Genomic DNA, 17,232 nt, shown 5'->3' with positions numbered 1-17,232 from the left:
ACCCTCCCCAGAGCCACCTGCAGCCCCTGGCACCCGGTGACAGTGACCGCAACCCTCCCAAGCTGTTGAAATGGGACTTGATTTGGCCGGGGGCGGGGGGGGAAGGGGGCACAGACAGGTGGCCCAGGGTGGTAAAACCACGGCACGCATCCCGCTCGGCTATGGGATGGGGCTGGCTGTGCCGCCCTGCCTGAGGAGAGCCGTGAGATGCCAGCATGAGGGAGCATCGCTCCCTGCCTTCCCTCAGACACCCCCAAGATACCCAGGCTCACCCCCTTAGTGGATTTTCTAGGTTCTGACAGCAAACAACCTGCTTTTGCAGGGACGTGGGACACAGAGGGATGCAAAAACCCCAGTACTGCTATAAATATTCCCATCCCCGCTGTCCCGGCTGCTTGCCATAACAGCTCGGCCCCCGTAGCCGCGCTGCGGAGAGGAGCACCCCCAGAAAACAACCGGCAGCTCTCAGAGGGGCTTTCCCTGGCGCAGACGTGACCTTCCTCCCAACACCGGTCCTGCCACCCCCGTGGGAGCTGCTGGTCAGCCCCAGCACGGCACCCACCCGCAGCACCCAGGGCTGCTGCGCGGGGCCAGCCGTGCCCTCAGAGGTGGGTTTTTTAGGGGTGAAGACTGCAAATTAAAATTGCAAGCCCAGTGGCAGTGCCAGAGCCCGGCAGACACCCCCCCACAGCAAGGGACCCCAATGCAAGGCATAGCCCCCGGCCCCCCGAGCATCATCCCAAGGGTCCCGGGGCCGCGGCAGCAGTGAGGCGACGCAAGGAGCTGGCTCGCCGTTACCGGAGGACGAAGCGGTGACTGTCTCGGTTCCAGCCACGCGGCGCTGGCAGCCTGTGCCCGGGCAATTCTTCAGGCCTTGCCAGACATACCAGGACGCAGCAAGGAAGAGGAGGAGGAAGGCGAGAGAAACCCACCGACGGCATTGCCCGGTGTTTGGGCAGTGTCGGCGGCAGTCGGCGCGGCACGGGTGCTGCTGGCAGGGGTCCCGGTGGCCCCGGCACAGCCGCAGCTGCTGGCGTTGTTTGGCTGTGAATTGGGACGCGCTGAGCTGGTTCTCAAAGAGAAAACAAATCTGCCAGCCGGGCCCTCTGGGTCCCGCTCTCCCAAGCTTTACCCCTCTGTCACCAGCCCGCAAGGTGGATTGAGCTGGGGTGAGCTGGGGATGATCTGGGTTATACTGGAATTGAGCTGGGAGTGCTGGGGTTGAACTGGGGTAGTACTAGGGTTGAGCTGGGATATGCTGAGATTGAGGTGGGGTGTGCTGGGAATGAGGTGGGGTGTGCGGGGGGTGAGCTGGGGTATACTGAAATTAAGCTGGGAATACTGGGGTTGAGCTGGAGTGTACTGGGGATGAGCTGGGAGTGAGCTGGGAATGAGCTGGGGTCTACTGGGGTCGAGCTGGGGTGTGCTGAGGATGACCGGGTATACTGAGGTTGAGTTGGGGTCTGATGGGGATGAGCTGGGGTATACTGGAACTGAGCTGGGGTGCACTCGGGATGAGCTGGGTGTACTGGGGTTGAGCTGGGGCGTGCTGGGGCTAATCTGGGACATACTGGTGGTACATCCAGCCAGGGGGCACGGCCCTGTCACAGCTGAACAATTTTGGAGCAGGGAGCAGGGTGCAGCCTATCCCCCACCCCCCCGCAGCTCAGCATCCCCCCTGTGCCCTCACCACACGCACAGCCCAGGGAAGTGGATGCCCTGGCAGCATGTGGGGCAGCACAGGACAAGCATGACCCCCCCAGGAGAGACACCACAGCCAAGGAAGTGGCAGGGGGGTGTCCCCCAGACTGGGTTTCCACCCCCCAGCCCCCCCCCTCCCCCCCCCCCAGCATTGCCCACCCCAGCAGGCAGAGACACAGGGAGCAAAGCCGCGGTGAGAGGAGCTCTGAGTACCTCTGTTCAGCGGCGGCCGGGGCTCCAGGGAGGATGCTGAGGTGCTTCCCGTAGTGGGCAGGGCCCCCCCAGCCAGGCCTGGGCTTGTTCCCGCATGGAGGAGCTTTGGCTGCCTCATGGAAATGCGAGACAGGGGAAAACCGTAGGGACTTTCCCCAAAAAGAGAAAAAAAAAAAAAAAAAAAAAAAAAAAAAGGATTATGATTGGGTTTTTTTCCTCCCCACCCAGTTCCCAAGGCCTCGGCAAGGGGAAAAAATGAAGCGGGATGTTTTGGGGAGGGGGCGGGAGACACGAGGTTCCCACAGGCCCCCTGCATGGCTCCCCACGCCGGGGGCTGCGAGCCGGCCCCAGCAGACCGAGCTTAGCGCTGCCCGGACAATGCTCCTTTCATGCCGCAGAGCAGCTCGGGGACGGGGACACGCTGGCTGCCTGCTCTCGGGGGGGGGGCACGGTCCCCGCAATCTCGGCCCCTCGCCCACGCGAGGCCGTTAATTGCCCTGTGCAAAGGGGGGCCGGGCACAGCAGCACCCGCTTGCTGATGCAGCAGGCTCAGCCCCACATTTAGGGGATGGTGCTCTGCTGGGGTTCAGCCAGCGGGGCCAGTGTCTGACTCCCCCAAAATGCACCTCTGCTGCCTGCATCGCCCCACTCCCCATGGCCATTGTAGCTCCCTGCTCACAGCATCCCCCCGCTCACAGCATCCCCCTGCTCACAGCATCCCCCTGCTCAAATCACCCCCACTCCCCACGTCCATCGCATTCCCACTCACAGCATCTCCCTGCTTGCAGCATCCCCCCGCTCGCAGCCTTGCCCCACCAGCTCCCCATGACCATCATATCCCCCCACTGAAAGTATCTACATCCCCCATGGCCATCATATCCCCTGGCTCGCAGCATCCGATCCCCACAGCCATTGTATCCCCCCTCTTGCAGCATCCACATTCCCCATCGCCATCGTATCCCCCCGCTCACAGCACCATCCCACTCGCAGCATCCCCCCCACTTGCAGCATCCCCACTCCCCAGGTGCTTGGAGCACTGTGGGTCCCCTCCCCAAAGCCTTCAGCCAAAGACGAGGGTGCGGTGGCCTCCCCCAGGTCACCGGGCTGCACACGCTGTAGGGCACCGCGGCCCCCGGGATGGGCAGCAATGCCAAAGGCTCATCCCTGTGGAGCCAAAGCCTCACAGACATTCCCAGCAGCATTTCGGGGATCCCTACGTCCTCCCCAGACAGCAGCAGGACAGAACCGACACAGCACCGAGCCCCCAGCACAGTCCTCGTGCCCAGTGGATCTGTGTCCCCCCCGCACTGCCCATGGCCCGCAGCCTACCTGAGCCCCTGGTGCTGCCCAAAGCCCCCCGGGCACACAGCTCCTCCGACACCGGCTGCTCTCCGGAGCATCCTCTGCTCCCTTATGAAGCCATTTCTTCTCACAGCCCCCCTGACACTGAGTCCCTGGCAACACCTCCCACGGGCAAAAAACCTAAAAATCGCCCTGCGGGGGGCTTTGCCCCCCTGATTTGCCCCCACCGTGCGTCCCCCCAGCACCGGAGCTACCCGCGGTGCATCCCTTGCTCCGTTACTGCCCCGCACGGAGGTGGAGTGGGTGCTGGCTCCCTTTTTAATTGCGTCCTATTTTTACCGGCAGTTTGGGAGAGGTGCGGGAAGGATGGGGAGGATGTGGCAAATCGGAATTAATGGATGAAATCGGCAGCGAGTCCCCAGTGCCCGGCATGGTCCCACGTGTGACAGCACTAGTGGGGTACGGCTGGCGTCACCCCAGCCAGGCCCTGAGCCAGAGCCCGGCACGCACCCATCCATCAAGACCCTGGCATGCAGAGAGAAGTTTGGGGTCTGCTGAGATGTGGGGTGCCCAGAGCATCAGGTGGGGTTGGAATGGGGGGGCTGCACTGGCTGCATGGACTGGTAGCTGTGCCCCATGGGGAGTGGGGGTCCCAGGGTTGAACCTGCAGAGCCACACTCCCCAGGGGAGTGCTGGGCTCTCCCCCGGGATGGAGCATCCTCTCTGCCCTCACCCGCTGCTCTGGGCACCCCAATGCCTCACAGACCCCAAACCCCTCCCTGCACCCCAAACCTCACACCCCAGCATGGCAGATCCGCTCCTGGTCCCAGCTGAGCTTTTGCAGCCCACACTGAGAGGGGGGACACCCACGGTGGGGCCCCTCTCTGCAGCACCAGCACTGGCTGCATGCCTGGGAGCAGTGACCCCCCCCGGGTGTCCCGTCGTCCCCCCACCCATCCCCGGAGCATCCCCGCACTGGCCTGACTGGGCAGCTGTGGGCTCTGCTGGAGGCTCCAAGCTGGGAGGCTCCTGGGTACCGGAGGGGGGAACAGCGGTGGGAGGGGGGGAAGGAAAAACCCTTCCCAGAATTAAATAAATAAAGATCGGCTCTGGCAAAGCCCAGCAGCAGCTGGCTGTCCGCTGCCTGCTGCCCGCTCAGCCCCCCCCCCAAGCACCCCGCCATCCTCGTCCTCTTCTTCATCACTTCCCCATTGCACGCCCCATGTTCTGCATCCCACCGCCCTGGCTCAGGCCCGTGGCTCTGGGGGTCCGGCAGCCCAGGAGGGGGGTCCCCTGCTCGGGGGGACACTGCTTTGAGGTTTCCTGGCAAGTATCAGGAAGAAAGATGAAGGTTTCGGGGTTACCAAAGGTTCAGCCTCCCCAGCTCCACCTTCCCCCATTGCCGCTGAGCGTGCATCCCGTCGGACACTGGAGAATCCCCCCCCGGAGCCAATGGCCGCAGCGAGCCAGGCACCGTGGATGGCCGCATCCTGAGCAGCGGAGCTGGGGGGGATTCGCCTCTCCCTGCCACCTGCAGGGCTGGGGAGGGCTGGGAGCCCCCCCAGTCTCAGCTCCAGGTGATTACCAGACACTCACCATTTCCACTTTTTATTCCCATTTTAAGGCCTTTCAAAGCTCCTTGTAGAGGTGGAGAAAAGCTGGAGAAGCCAGGGATGCACCCCCAATAGAATCCCCTGCAGCCCCCTGACCCAGAGGTGTTTTTGGTGGGGCTGTACCCCAGCTGGGGTGGTCGTCTGGCTGGGGCTGGGGCAAAACCCACTACAGGGGCGAGCAGCCTTGTCTCCAATTACTGCCCAGCGCTAATTGGGTTTAGGGGTTTCTCAGCACCCTCCAGCAGCACCACCCACCACTGAGAGCCCCCCCGGGGGGCCCCCAATGCCAAAGCCCACAATGGCTCCAGGGCACCGTCCCAGGGACCCCCCCCGATGAGTGGGACCTGGCAGCACCCACCACGACCCCAGGGACCCCCCTGCCTGAGCCCACCGCAAAGCTGGGGACAGGGAGGGCTCGCAGGGGACCGAGGCAGGACAGAGAGGCCAAGGCACCCTGTGCCGGATTTATTTGTTTTATTCCTAAATAATCAGCTCCAGTACAAGGTACAAAATCTCCCTCCTCCCCTCACCGCCCCAGACACGGCGGGGGGACAGGAGTGCAGCCAAGGAACAGCTCCAAAATCCCGATTCAAGGCCTCTAATTCTAGCGTAGAAAGTGTTCAGACACCGAACTTGGGGTCCCTCACCTAGAAAGGGGGGGCAGGAGCCCCCCGAGACCCCCAGAATATCTGGAGGTGCCAGGAGCCCCCCCCCCCCCACCTCCAAGTCCCCCCAACATGCCTGACCTGAAGATGCTGGGACCCCGAGACCCCCAACATACCCGGAGGTGCCAGCAGACCCCAAAGCCCTCCTCAAACACACATAAAGATGCTGGGAGATCCCCATGACACCCCCCAGCACACCTGGAGGTGCCAGGAATCCCCCAAGTCCCCCCAAGATGCATGGAGGTGCTGGGAACCCCAAGCCCCTAGAGACCTCCAGAACATCTGGAGGTGCTGGGAGCCCCCCAGGTCCCCCTAACATGCACGGAGGTGCAAGCAGCTCCCAAATCCCACGCCCCCACACACACCTGGAGGTGCCAGGAGCCTCCCAAAACCCTGCCAGCATGCCTGGAGGTGCTGCAAGACCCCAAAGACCCCCCTATTCAACATGCCTGGAGGTGCTGGGAGCCTCCAAGCCCCCTTCCCCCCCCTGCCCAGCATGCCTGGAGGTGACAGGAGCCCCTAAAGACCCCTTTGCACACCTGGAGGTGTGGGCAGCCCCCCCTCCAGCCCCCCTGGGGGTCTGCTTAGGGCAGGGGTCCTGCAGGAGGAAGGCAGTTCTGTTAGACCCTAACAGAGGAGACAGGGAGGAGGGCTGGGGGAGCAGGGGGGGTGCAAGGAAGGGCTGGGGGGATCCCCCCTGGGCTGGGGAGCAGGGGCAGGGACCCCCCCTTTCCTCTGCCCCCCATCCCAGGGCGACAGCTGAAGGGCACTTTGGGTTTGCCACCGATGGGGATGACGAGGGGGACATCGCCAGTGTGTCCCGCAGCGGCTGCGAAGGGACCAGACGCCCCCCGGCTTCCTACCCCAGTGGAGGGGAGGGGGGGGCACCCCTCGGTCCAGGGGGAGCCCAACACAGCCCCCCCCCCCCCCCAGCCAGAAGCATGGGTGCACGTGCAGGTGCGTGCAAGAGAGAGAGACACAAACTGTGGTGGAAGGGGGAGGGGACGGGGGAGGATGGGGAGAAAATGACCCCACGGAGGGGGTCCAGGCCGGGGGAGGGGGTCAGTTAACGCTGTCCTCATCACTGGCCTCGCCGCGGTCGTCTTTGGTCTCGGCGAGGGAGCTCTCGTCGATGTTCTCCAGGGAGTCGGCATGCTGGAGGGAGAGCTCGGAGAGCGGCAGCGCGGGCAGCTGGCTCTGCTCGGGGAACAGCCAGGGCTTGAAGTGCGGGTTGTGCTTCAGCTTCCACTCCGGGTACTTCAGGCAAGCCTTGTACATCTTCTTCATCGCCTGGGATGAAGGCAGCGTTAGAGCCCAGGCAGGCGAGGGGACAACTCGCCTCACCCCACCTGGGACCCCGGCCCCAGTGTGCCTGACTCACCTTGGGGGCCAGGAACTGCGAGGATTTGTTCACCACCCACTTTGGCAGGGAACCTGCCGAGACAAGAGGAGCCATGCTGGGACCCGCACGGCAGCCGGGACCCCCGGGCATTGGGACCCGCACGGCAGCCGGGACCCCTGGGCATTGGGACCCGCACGGCAGCCGGGACCCCCGGCAATGCCAGCGCCAGGACCCCCAGGTCACCCTCCGCAGGGACACCCAGCTGGACAGGGCACAGGGCGAGCAAGGGGGTGGCCAGTCCAGGGAAGTCGGGGTTCAACCCAAACTACGTGCTCAGCTTCTTGCCAAGTTACAAAAAAAAAAAGCTAAAAAAAAAAAAGCAAAAAAAGAAAAGCTATTTTGGCTGCCTCTCTGCCCCCAAAAAGGCGCATTTCTAGAGAACTGGCTGAAAATGTTTCCTCCTGGCACTGCTCCAGGGCTCCTGGTCTGGCTCTGGCCACATCCTGAGATGCTCCCACTGCTGCCTGTCTCCAAGCCCCCCCAAGCCCCCCGCCCCAGCTACGGAAAATCTCCAGCCCCACTTACTGACCCCGGCAGACCCCCAGCCAGAGGGCGGCTGTCCCCGAGGGGTAGGCTGAGGCACGCCCCGCCCCCCCCCCTACCTTTGGGGTCCACCTGTGCCAGGTAGGTGATGGTGCAGCTCTTGGCTCCTGTCCCCTCGATCAGGTAGCCCGTCTGGATGGAGACCGCTCGCACCATGTCCTTCCGCGGGGGGGTAATTCTGGGGAAGGGGGACAGCGAGTGGGCGTCAGTGGCAGGGCAGGGTTCAAGCAAGCATCTACCATGTGGGCAGGGCTGCCCTGACCCCCCAAAAAGCAGCCCCCCCGATGCCACCAGCCTGCCCGCCCCCCACCCCCGGAGCTCTGACTGATCATGGGGTGAACCCAGCCCCGTCCCGGCATGGGCAGCCCCCCCGGCCACCCCCCGGGCACTCACAGGGTGCTTCACCGAGTAGTTCATGATGATGTAGTCGGTGCCCATGGGCAGCCAGGAGCGGAGCGTGATGACATCCCGGTTCTTCAGGGGCTTGGGGCACTTCCCTGTGGACAGTGGTGGTGGGGAACCGGGGTGAGACACTCCCCCGACCCCCACCCCCAGCACTGGCCTCCCCTCCAGGGGGCCAAGCCTGCCCCCCAAATCCCTCCCAAACTCCTCCTGGGCACCACCCAACCCACCGATGCCCAAGCCAGGCACGCTGCTGTGACAGCCACGGGGCTCAGTGCCCCCCCCGGACCCCCCCAGCCCCCTCTCACAGGCGTAGTAGCCCACGTCGGAGTTGACAGTCAGCTTCCCGATGTCAAACGTCTCGATGACGTTGGTGTCCCACTTTTTCCGATACTCGATGTCATGCAGAACGTCGTAGAGCGTCTCCGCTGGCACGTCCTTGCACTCCATCCTGCACTGCAGGGGTGGGCGGCTGAGAAACCACCCCAGGGAGGGAGGGCAGCCACGGGGACCCCCAGAAAGGAGGGCAGTTATGGGGACCCCCAGGCAGGAAGGTGGCCACAGGGACCCCCCAGGCAGGAGGGCAGCCATGGGGACCCCCAGGAGGGAGAGTGGCCACGGGGACCCCTGGAAAGGAAGGCAGCCATGGGGACCCCCAGGCAAGAAGATGGCCATGGGGACCCCCAGGATGGAGGGTGGCTGTGGAGACCCCCAGGATGGAGGGTGGCCCCAGGGACCCCTGGGTGGGAGGATGGCCATGGGGACCCCCAGGCAGGAGAGTGGCTGTGGGGACCCCTGCAAAGGAGGCAGCCATGGGGACCCCCAGGAGGGAGCGTGGCTGTGGGGATCCTCAGACTGGAGGGTGGCCACGGGGACCCCCAGAAAGGAGGGCAGCCATGGGGACCCCCAGGTGGGGACCCTCAGGCAGGAGGACGGTGGCAGGGACCCCAGGAAGGAGGGTGACCACAGGGACCCCTGAGTGGGGGTCTCTTCTCAGGTTCCCCAAAAACCAATGCAACCCCCCCAAAGGAGCCGGTTACATAGGGCCAGCTACACCCTGAGGCAGTACAGGGCTGAGCCCTGCACGCTGGGGGGACCTTCTTGGGGGGCACCTTCCCACCTTGCCTCCTCCCCCCGCCGCTGCTCTCCCCCCAGAGCAGCACCCCTGCGTGGAGGTGCCAGCTGGTGGTACCACAGGGCACTGGTGCCTGGTGCCGTGGGGCAGCGAGCGTGGTGCAGGGGGCCCAGAGTGGGGAGCAGCCCCCCTCCTCCAGGTCAGGAGCAGCTCCGCTAACCACAGTGGCCAAATCCTCGAGAAGAGAAGGAGAAGGCAGCACAGGGATGCCATCGGGCTGAGAGCTGCCGAGCAGTGCCACAGGGCAGAGCGAGGGCAGGAGCAGGCAGGGAGGGCAGCCAGCACAGGCAGAGTCAGCAACCGCGCCACGTCCCTGGGGATGCTGCTCCTCCACCCCGGCAAACACACCTGCCCCACGTGCCTGCGAGGTGGGTACGGCACCCTGTCCCCCACCAAATGCCACTGCCACTGGCTCCTGGTCCGTCCCCAGGGTGGCTTTAGCAGTGGATTTGGGGATTTAGGGGTGGAGGAGCAGCAGTGGCTGTTCTCACTCGAGCAGGACACGGCTGCTGCTCACGGAGCCAACCTCACAGAGCCTGTCCCCAACCCCACGGAGTCATCACTGCCCCATAGAGCCATCCCTTTCCCACAGCACCTGTCCCAAGCTCCATGGAGCCAGTCTCTGCCCCACAGAGCCCATCCCAAACCCCACGGAGCCAGGAGCCTGTCCCCAACCCCACGGAGCCGTCCCCGCCCCATGGATCCTGTCCCCAGCTCCATCGATCCCCACCCCATGGAGTCATGCCTGCCCACAAGATCCCATCCCATCCCCACAGAGACATCCCTGCCCTGTAGAGCCTGCCCTCAGCTCCACAGAGCCTGTGCCCAGCCCCACAGAGCCATCCCTGCCCCATGGAGCCCATCCCCAACCCCATGGACCCAGTCCCTGCCCCACATGCCACAAAGCCATCCCTGCCCCATGGAGCCAGTCCCCCTGCGCCTCACACTGCAACCCTGCCACATGAGCCTCCGTCTGGCCAAAAACCAGGAAGGGGACAGCCCTGCGATGTGGTCTCGGGGAGCACACCCCTGGGTGACACACTTGGGGACCTCCTGCTCCCCACCAGCACCCAGGCAGCGCCAGCACCCTGCCTGTGCCAGCTGGGCTGGATTTGGGAGCGGGCACCGCGCCACTCCCGTTTATTCCTAAAGCAGGTCAGCGGAGCGGTGCCCACGTGGACAGGACCAGCCGGGTGACTCAGGACCTGCCCACGCTGCAGCCCCTGGGTGACTCACGTCCCAGGGGGGTGCCTGCGGGGTCTCACCAGGAAAGGGGACGGTGCCAGCTGGGAAGCGCCCAGAGCAGTGCACCCCAGCCCTCAGTCAATATTGACGCTGACGTCTACAGGGCGAGGAGGAGGAGGAGGAGGAGGAGGAAGGGAGACCAAGAGAAGGGAGACAGACACAATGGGTGCAAGGGGCTGCCCGTGCCAGCTCTGCCCTGGGGGTTTTGCCTGCACCATGCCCAGCACCTCAGGGCCAGGGCTGTGCTGGGCACGAGGGGACAGTTGCCAGCATGCCGGGCTGTGGGACAGCAGCAAATCCAACGGGGAGACAGCCCCCACCTCTGCCCGGGGGGCTGTGGCCACCTTGGGGACACACTCGCCACCCAGGTGGCTGGGGACTGAGGGGACCCCCTGGATGGAGGAAAACTGCCTGCAGGGTCACCTCAACCCCCCACCCCACAACTTGGGGGGCCGACACTGCCACAAAGCCCTGGCTTTGCTGGCGCATCCCCTCCTGCCGGAGCAGGCTTCCCTGGCACCTGGCGCAGGCAGCACTGGGGCCGTGGCCACACAGGCCATTAATTAAAAAGAAGATCTCCCTCCTGACCCAGATGTTTGGCATGATCATTAGCGACTGGGTGCCGCGTCTCAAGGTGACCTGATGAATAATTAACAAGTGGGAGCCAGGGTCCGGGTAGGGATGGCCAGCACGTGCCTGGCTGCGCCATCAGCTCCGGCAAAGCTCCAGCTCCCTACTGATGCCTCCCACGGGATGGCTGCTGGCCACCCTTCTGGAGCAGCCTGTCCCCAGGGGCAGCATCTTCCCTGGAGGACTCAGGTCCTCAGGCACCAGCTTGTGGGGTGGGCAAGGGGGTCCCGGCTGGGGTCCCCTACCCTGCAGCCACCTTTAACGGGCAGCCTGAGGCCACCAAATCCCTCTGTCCCAGTGATGAATCAGCCCTGGGTTGTGTCAGTGGCACAAACTTGTTTCCAGACTCCAGAAAACAGGTTAGACGAGAGCTGCATCCCTAATGGAAGAGAGGGGGGGACAGACACGGCAGCTGCTTCAAAGCGGGGCGAGACCTTCGGGTTTGGTTTAATTACAGAGCAGCAGCAGGAGCAAGAAAGCCAGCGAGCAAACAGCGAGGCAGACAGCTCTTTGCAGGCTGCCGGTGCCAGGCACCGCGGGCAGCCCCTGGCCCCCTCCCCAGGGAGCTGTGCCGTGGGACACGAACACCCCGGCTCAGCCCTGCCGTGCCACGTCACTGACGCCACGTGTGCCAGGGCAGCTGCCCATCCCACTAGCCGGCCACCACAAAAATCCAGCGGGAACATCCCATCCTGGGTGGGAGGTGCTGGGTCTGGGTGCTGCTGGGATCCCGGGGGGTGGCACAGGGACTGACGGTCCCACGGCAGTCCCCGATACCGGCCCGGTGCCGCTCAGCACGTGCATGGCACCAGCATTTAAACACCCAGCAGGATCCAGCCAGGAGGGTGCTGAGGGGGGCCAAGACCCGGCGTGGCTGCGGGATGTACTGGGCTCTGGGAGGGCAGGGCTGGATTGCCGGAGGGGGCTCGGAGATCCCCACGGGGCCGGCTGGCTGCGTGGGGGCAAAGGCTTTGTGGAGGGGAACAGGGACGGGGAACAAAGGTGGCTGCCCCGGAGTAAATGGGGACCTTGGCCTTTCGGGGACAAAGAGGCTCCTTGGTGGGGGTTAACTGAGCAGCACCCCAAGCCCCGGCTCCCCGGGCACAGAGAGCAAAGGACACCCAGCCCTGGGGTGCTGCCCTGGCTCAGGGACCCCCGTCAGCATGGGACAGGGCACCGATGGCCCCGTGGTGGGAGCGTGCCGTGCCAGTCTGGGCTGGGACATGCCGGTGCGCACCTAGGGCTGGTTCCCTGCCAGGCCGATGGCTGCTGGCAGACGTGGCACACCGGGATTGTCGGGGGGGGGGCAGGGGACGGGCAGGGCTGCACCCCCACGTGACCTCCCTGCTGCCTGCTCACACCCAACGGCTCTGCCCAGAGCAGCACCCCAACCCCGCCGCAGGTGCTTTGGGATGCAGCAACACCCCAAGAGCAAGCAGCGGGGCTGGGGGGGGGGGGGGTGGTGGGGCTCAGTGGGGGTGCCGAGACAGGCTGCCCCATGGGGCCATACCTATACCAGCGTGCCCGGGGAGATGCCCAGACTCCACGGAGATGGGTGCTCCACATCCCGTCGGCCACGTGTCCCAGCACGGTGCTGGGCTCGTGCCGCTGCGGAGGGGGAGCAGCATTGGGAAGCCCCCACACCCCAAGGATCGTGTCCCCCGTGCCAGGCTGCTGCCACCGGGGCACGACAGGGACCTGTCCCCTGGTCACTACAACCCAAACCCACCGCCACAGCCTGGTGGCCGGGGGGAGCAAACAGAGGCAGCTCCCCAGCGGGCGCAGGTGTGGCGGGAGCCAGGCACAGCCGGTGCCACCGCCACTGCCACCACGCCAGGGACAGGTTTCCCCGGTGCTGCCGGCGCCGCTTGTTTGCGCGGCTGCTGCAGAGCAGCGTGTGTGTGTGCAGGCCGCACCGCAGCCACCGCCTCCGCTCTGCCACCAGCCCTGCCAGCTGCCACCGGCCCTGCCAGGCCTCAGCACGGCAGTGAGGGCCAATAACCGTGGCATCGTGGAGGCGCTGGCAGGGACAGGGACACCGGCCAGCCCTGCAGGCAGCCAGAGGCTCCAGCATGGCCACCGGCAACCTCAGCCTGACGCTGCTCCTGTCCCAAGTTTTCCCTTGGATTCCCGGTGCCCGCAGGATTCCCAGTGCCCGGTGCCCACTAACGGTGCCCGGCTGCCCCCTTTGCCGGAGGGATGAGCCAGGAGGAGTGCGCACCTGCCTGTGCCAGCCCAGCAAACCGGCTCCGCGGAGGGACGGGACCCACCAGGGAGGGATGCAGTGGGGACCCGGAGAGCCCTGATCTGTACCAGGGGGTTGCAGGGCCACAGCGGGCACTGCAGGGCAAGGGGACAGCCGGGATGGGGACAGCCCCAACGAGAGTGGACCGGTGCCTGGCCGGCCCTGAGAAGCCCCCAGCCCAGCCCCAGTCCCAGCTCCTCCGTGCAGCAAGCACTGGGGGGGGTCCTGAGGTGAGAGGGGACAGGCAGCACCGAGGCTCCATGGTCCCACACCCCGCGGGTACCCGTTTGTCCCTGGGCGAGTCTCTAGTCACCACTATGCAGCCCCCTTGTCCCCAGGGGTCCCTACTTGTCCCTGCTCAGCCCTGGGGTCTTGCTTGTCCTGGGGTGCCAGCTCACCCCTGGGACCCCTGTTCACAATGGGGTGCCAACTTGGCCAAGTCCCCACTCGCTCCAGGGTGCTGTATCACTTGAGGGTGCCCACTAACCCCTGGAGTTTCTGCTCACCCAAGGATGCTGCATCACCCCAGGGTCCCCACTTGCCACAAGATTCCTGCTTGCACCCCCAGTGCCTCTTGCCCAGGGTGCTGGCTCACCCCAGTGTCCTTGCTTTCCCTCTGGGTGCTGGCTCACCCCAGGTCCCCATTTGTCCCAGGATCCCCATTAACTCCTGAGGTCCCTGCTCACCCTCAGGGTCCCTCTGCACTCCAGGGTGCTGGTTCACCCCCCGAGACTCCACTTGCCACACGGTCCCTGCTAACCCCCAGGGTTCCCACTCACCCCAGGGTGCTGCATCGCCCCTGGGGCCCCCCTTGCCCCAGGACCCCCGCTTGCCCCCACGGTCCCTGCTCACCCAGGGTGCTCACTCAGCCTCCAAGTCCCTATGTGCTGTGGGGGGTGCTGTAACACCTGAGGGTCCGCACCTGCTACAGGATCCCTGCTAACTCCTGGAGTCCCTGCTCACCCCGGGGTGCTGCATCACCCCAGGGTCCCCGCTTGCTGTGGGGTCCCTGCTCACCCCAGGGTGCTGCATCACCCCAGGATCCCCACTTGCCACAGGATCCCTGCTTGCACCCATGGTCCCTGCTCACCCTTGGGTCCTGCATCACCCCAAGGTCCCCACTTGCCATGGGGTCTCCGCTCAGCCTAGGGCGCTGCATCACCCCAAGGTCCCCACTTGCCACGGGGTCTCCGCTCACTCTAGGGCGCTGCATTGCCCCAGGGTCCCCACTGACCTCCAGCCCCGCCCCCGCGGATTCCCCCTCCACATCAGCAGCCCCCTCCCGCCCCAAGGTCCCCGCTGCCCCCGGGGGGCGGGGTCCCCCCGGTAGCCGGTGCGGGTGCCCGGTGCCGGTGGGGGCTTACCTTGATCTTGTGGAGGGAGCGCTCGGGCTCCAGCAGCTGGACCCAGACGGCCACCCCCGCCTTGCTGTAGGTGAGGCTCCAGCCGCGCTCCGACTCGCACTCCGCCCGGAACGCCCCGAAGTCCCGGTCGTCGGGGATCTGCACGCTGTCGCGACCCGACATGGCCCCGGGACACCCCCCCCCTCCTCCCCCCCCCTCCTCCCCCCCCCCCCGCCCCTTTGCCCGCTGCCGGTGCCGGTGCCGCGGGTGGCGGCGGCCCTACGGCGGCGGCGGCATCCCCGGTGCGCGGCGCCGCCCGGTGCGCGGTGCGCGATGGGCCGGGGCGGGGCCGCGGGGGCGGGGCCGGGGGCGCCGGGGGGGCCGGGAGCACCGGGCGGGGAGAGCCGGGGAGGGGGGAGCTGGGGCGACCGGGAGTACCGAGGAGCACTGGGCAGGGGGATCTGAGGGGGACTGGGAGCACTGGTGGGGGGAGCTGAGGGGGACTGGCAGCACTGGGTGGGGGGAGCTGAGGGGAACTGGGAGCATTGGGCAGGGGAAGATGAGGGGGGCTGGGAGCACTGGGTGGGGGAGCTGAGGGGAACTGGGAGCACTGGGTAGGGGGTGCCAGAGGGGACTGGGAGCGCTGAGGCAGACACAGATGCACACAGCTGTTGCACTTGCCCAGATACCTCCACAGTGCACACCCGCACACACTGCCTGCCTGTGCACACGCAGATGCACGTGCTGCGGTTGCCTGCACACACGTCCCGGGCCTTTACATCCACCCACCCGCACACAGACACGGGCACACACGCGTGTCCCACGGGTGCACACACACGGGTCCACACACATTCACCGAGGCGCACTCGCACGCTCCTGTACTGCACCCCTGTGTCTTTCCCCACGGTGATGCCGGGAGGGGGTCCCAGCTGCATCCACCCCTGCACCCCGTGTCCCTGGTTTCGAAGGATTTCATCCTGGCGGGTGTCAGCAGCAGCGTGGCCAGCAGGGCCAGGCAGTGCCCGTCCCCCTGTGCTGGGCCCTGGTGCGGCCGCCCCTCGAGCCCTGGGCTCAGCGTTGGGCCCCTCACCCCCAGACAGACCCGGAGGGGCTGGAGCGTGTCCAGAGCCGGGCAGGGGCTGGGGAAGGGGCTGGGGGAGCTGGGGGGGCTCAGCCCGGAGAACAGGGGGCTCAGGGGGGCCCTTCTGGCTCCCTACAGCTGCCTGGCAGGAGGCTGCAGCGAGGGGGGTCGGTCTCTGCTCCCAAGGAACCAGCGGCAGGACAGGAGGGAACGGCCTCCAGCCGCACCAGGGCAGGTTCAGGGTGGGCACGGGGAGAAATGTCTTCCCCGACAGGGTGGCCAAGCGCTGGCACAGGCTGCCCGGGGACGGGGTGCAGGCACCGTCCATGGGGGGGTTCAAAATACACGAAGATGTGGCGCTTGGGGACATGGTTCAGTGGTAGCACTGGCAGTGCTGGGTTAACAGTTGGACATGATTATCTTAAAGGTCTTTTCCAACCTAAATGATTCCATGAGTCCGTGATTTCCTTTGGAGGCAGGACAAAGGGGCAGAAGGGCACATGCTCCAGGACTGGGAGCCACAGCCCCTGGCAGGCAGCTCTGCTGTGAGCCCCCTCTGTGCTGGGTGGCTGCACCAGCACCATCCCGCTGTGCCACCCATGAGCATCGTCCCTCCCAGCCAGGACACCCGGTGCCAGCCCTCACCCGGTGCCGGTGCCAGGCCCTGCTGCGGCCCCGGTGCGGGGCGGCTGGCCGGGAGCGGGAGGGCAGGCTGCCATCAGCAGCACTGGCGAGGAGAGGATTTTTGGAAGGGCTGGGGCTTCTCAGCCGGCTCGGGAAATGCTGCAGACTCAGGATTTTTTTTTTTTTCTCCCTGCTTGAAAACACGGAGGAAGCCTCTTCCAGCTCTTGCTGCTATGAATAACCATTTAAAGGCAGAGGGAGCCGCGCTGCACAGTGTGTGCTGAGCCCAGCAAGGCAAAGCCCTTCCCGGCAGCGTGGCACCCAGGTGTCCGAGGATGCGGGGATGGGGCCCTTCCCAGGATGTGGTAACCAGAGGAGAAGGGGGGCACGGGGGTGGGGGGGTGAGGAGGGGTCCCCGTGCTCAGCACCTGCAGCACGGGGACCTTGCATCACTGGTCTCGACCTGCCATACTGCTGGCGGTGGTCCAGACCTGGGGAAAAGAACCAAGAAAGCTTCCACTCATCCCGGCGCGGGGAAGTGGGAAGCCCACCGCTGGCACCAGTGGGTGATGGCCAGGCAGGTGCCCGGCTGCAGGTGCCCTGCAGCTGCTGGGTTTTGCTGCGGTGGGTACAGGGGGGACCCTCTCCCCTTGCCCCCCCGTCCAGCCCTCCCAAACAGCCCTGTGTCTGCTCCCCTCTGGGAATCTGGTGGTGGTTGCCCCCCCCCCCCGCCCCTTTCCCGGGGAAGCGGAGCTGGTGCCAGCATCCCGCAGCCTTTCCCAGCCTGGCTTCGCTCCCTGCTCCCGGGTGATTCCAGCTCTTGGCGGGGGGAACCCCCTGCCCCGTCCCCAGAGAGGGGCTGCCATGCACCGCCACGTGCACAGCCCCCACCGAAAATAGGACAGACGTCATCTGTGGGCCTGGGAAGCTGCTGGGGGGACAGGGGGCGAGGGTGGGGCTGCGGAACTGGGAGAGCGGGGATGGGGATACTGGGTGGGGAGCTGGAGTGGGGGAACTGGGCCGGGAAACAGGGGAAATGGCTGGTGGGACTGGGTGGGGAGCTGGGCTGGGGGAACTGGGCTGGGGAA

The 17,232-nt window shown here is 65.8% G+C and overlaps 1 protein-coding gene across 1 annotated transcript; it reads right to left on the bottom strand.

Moving 5' to 3' along the window:
• Positions 1-5,291: 5,291 nt before the first annotated feature.
• On the bottom strand, positions 5,292-14,648 carry STARD10 (StAR related lipid transfer domain containing 10). The gene is made up of 6 exons (XM_040584968.1): positions 14,461-14,648; positions 8,150-8,297; positions 7,832-7,936; positions 7,499-7,615; positions 6,876-6,928; positions 5,292-6,784 (listed from the first exon to the last, which is right to left on the bottom strand). The coding sequence occupies exons 1-6, from the start codon at positions 14,620-14,622 to the stop codon at positions 6,557-6,559; spliced, it is 813 nt and encodes a 270-aa protein (XP_040440902.1). The 5' UTR covers positions 14,623-14,648; the 3' UTR covers positions 5,292-6,556.
• Positions 14,649-17,232: the final 2,584 nt, after the last annotated feature.

Source organism: Falco naumanni, chromosome 2, assembly GCF_017639655.2.
Source record: "Falco naumanni isolate bFalNau1 chromosome 2, bFalNau1.pat, whole genome shotgun sequence".
Classification (NCBI taxonomy): Eukaryota; Metazoa; Chordata; class Aves; order Falconiformes; family Falconidae; genus Falco; species Falco naumanni.
The sequence above is the reverse complement of the archived record's forward strand: the minus strand, read 5'-3'. Positions and strand labels throughout refer to the sequence as shown.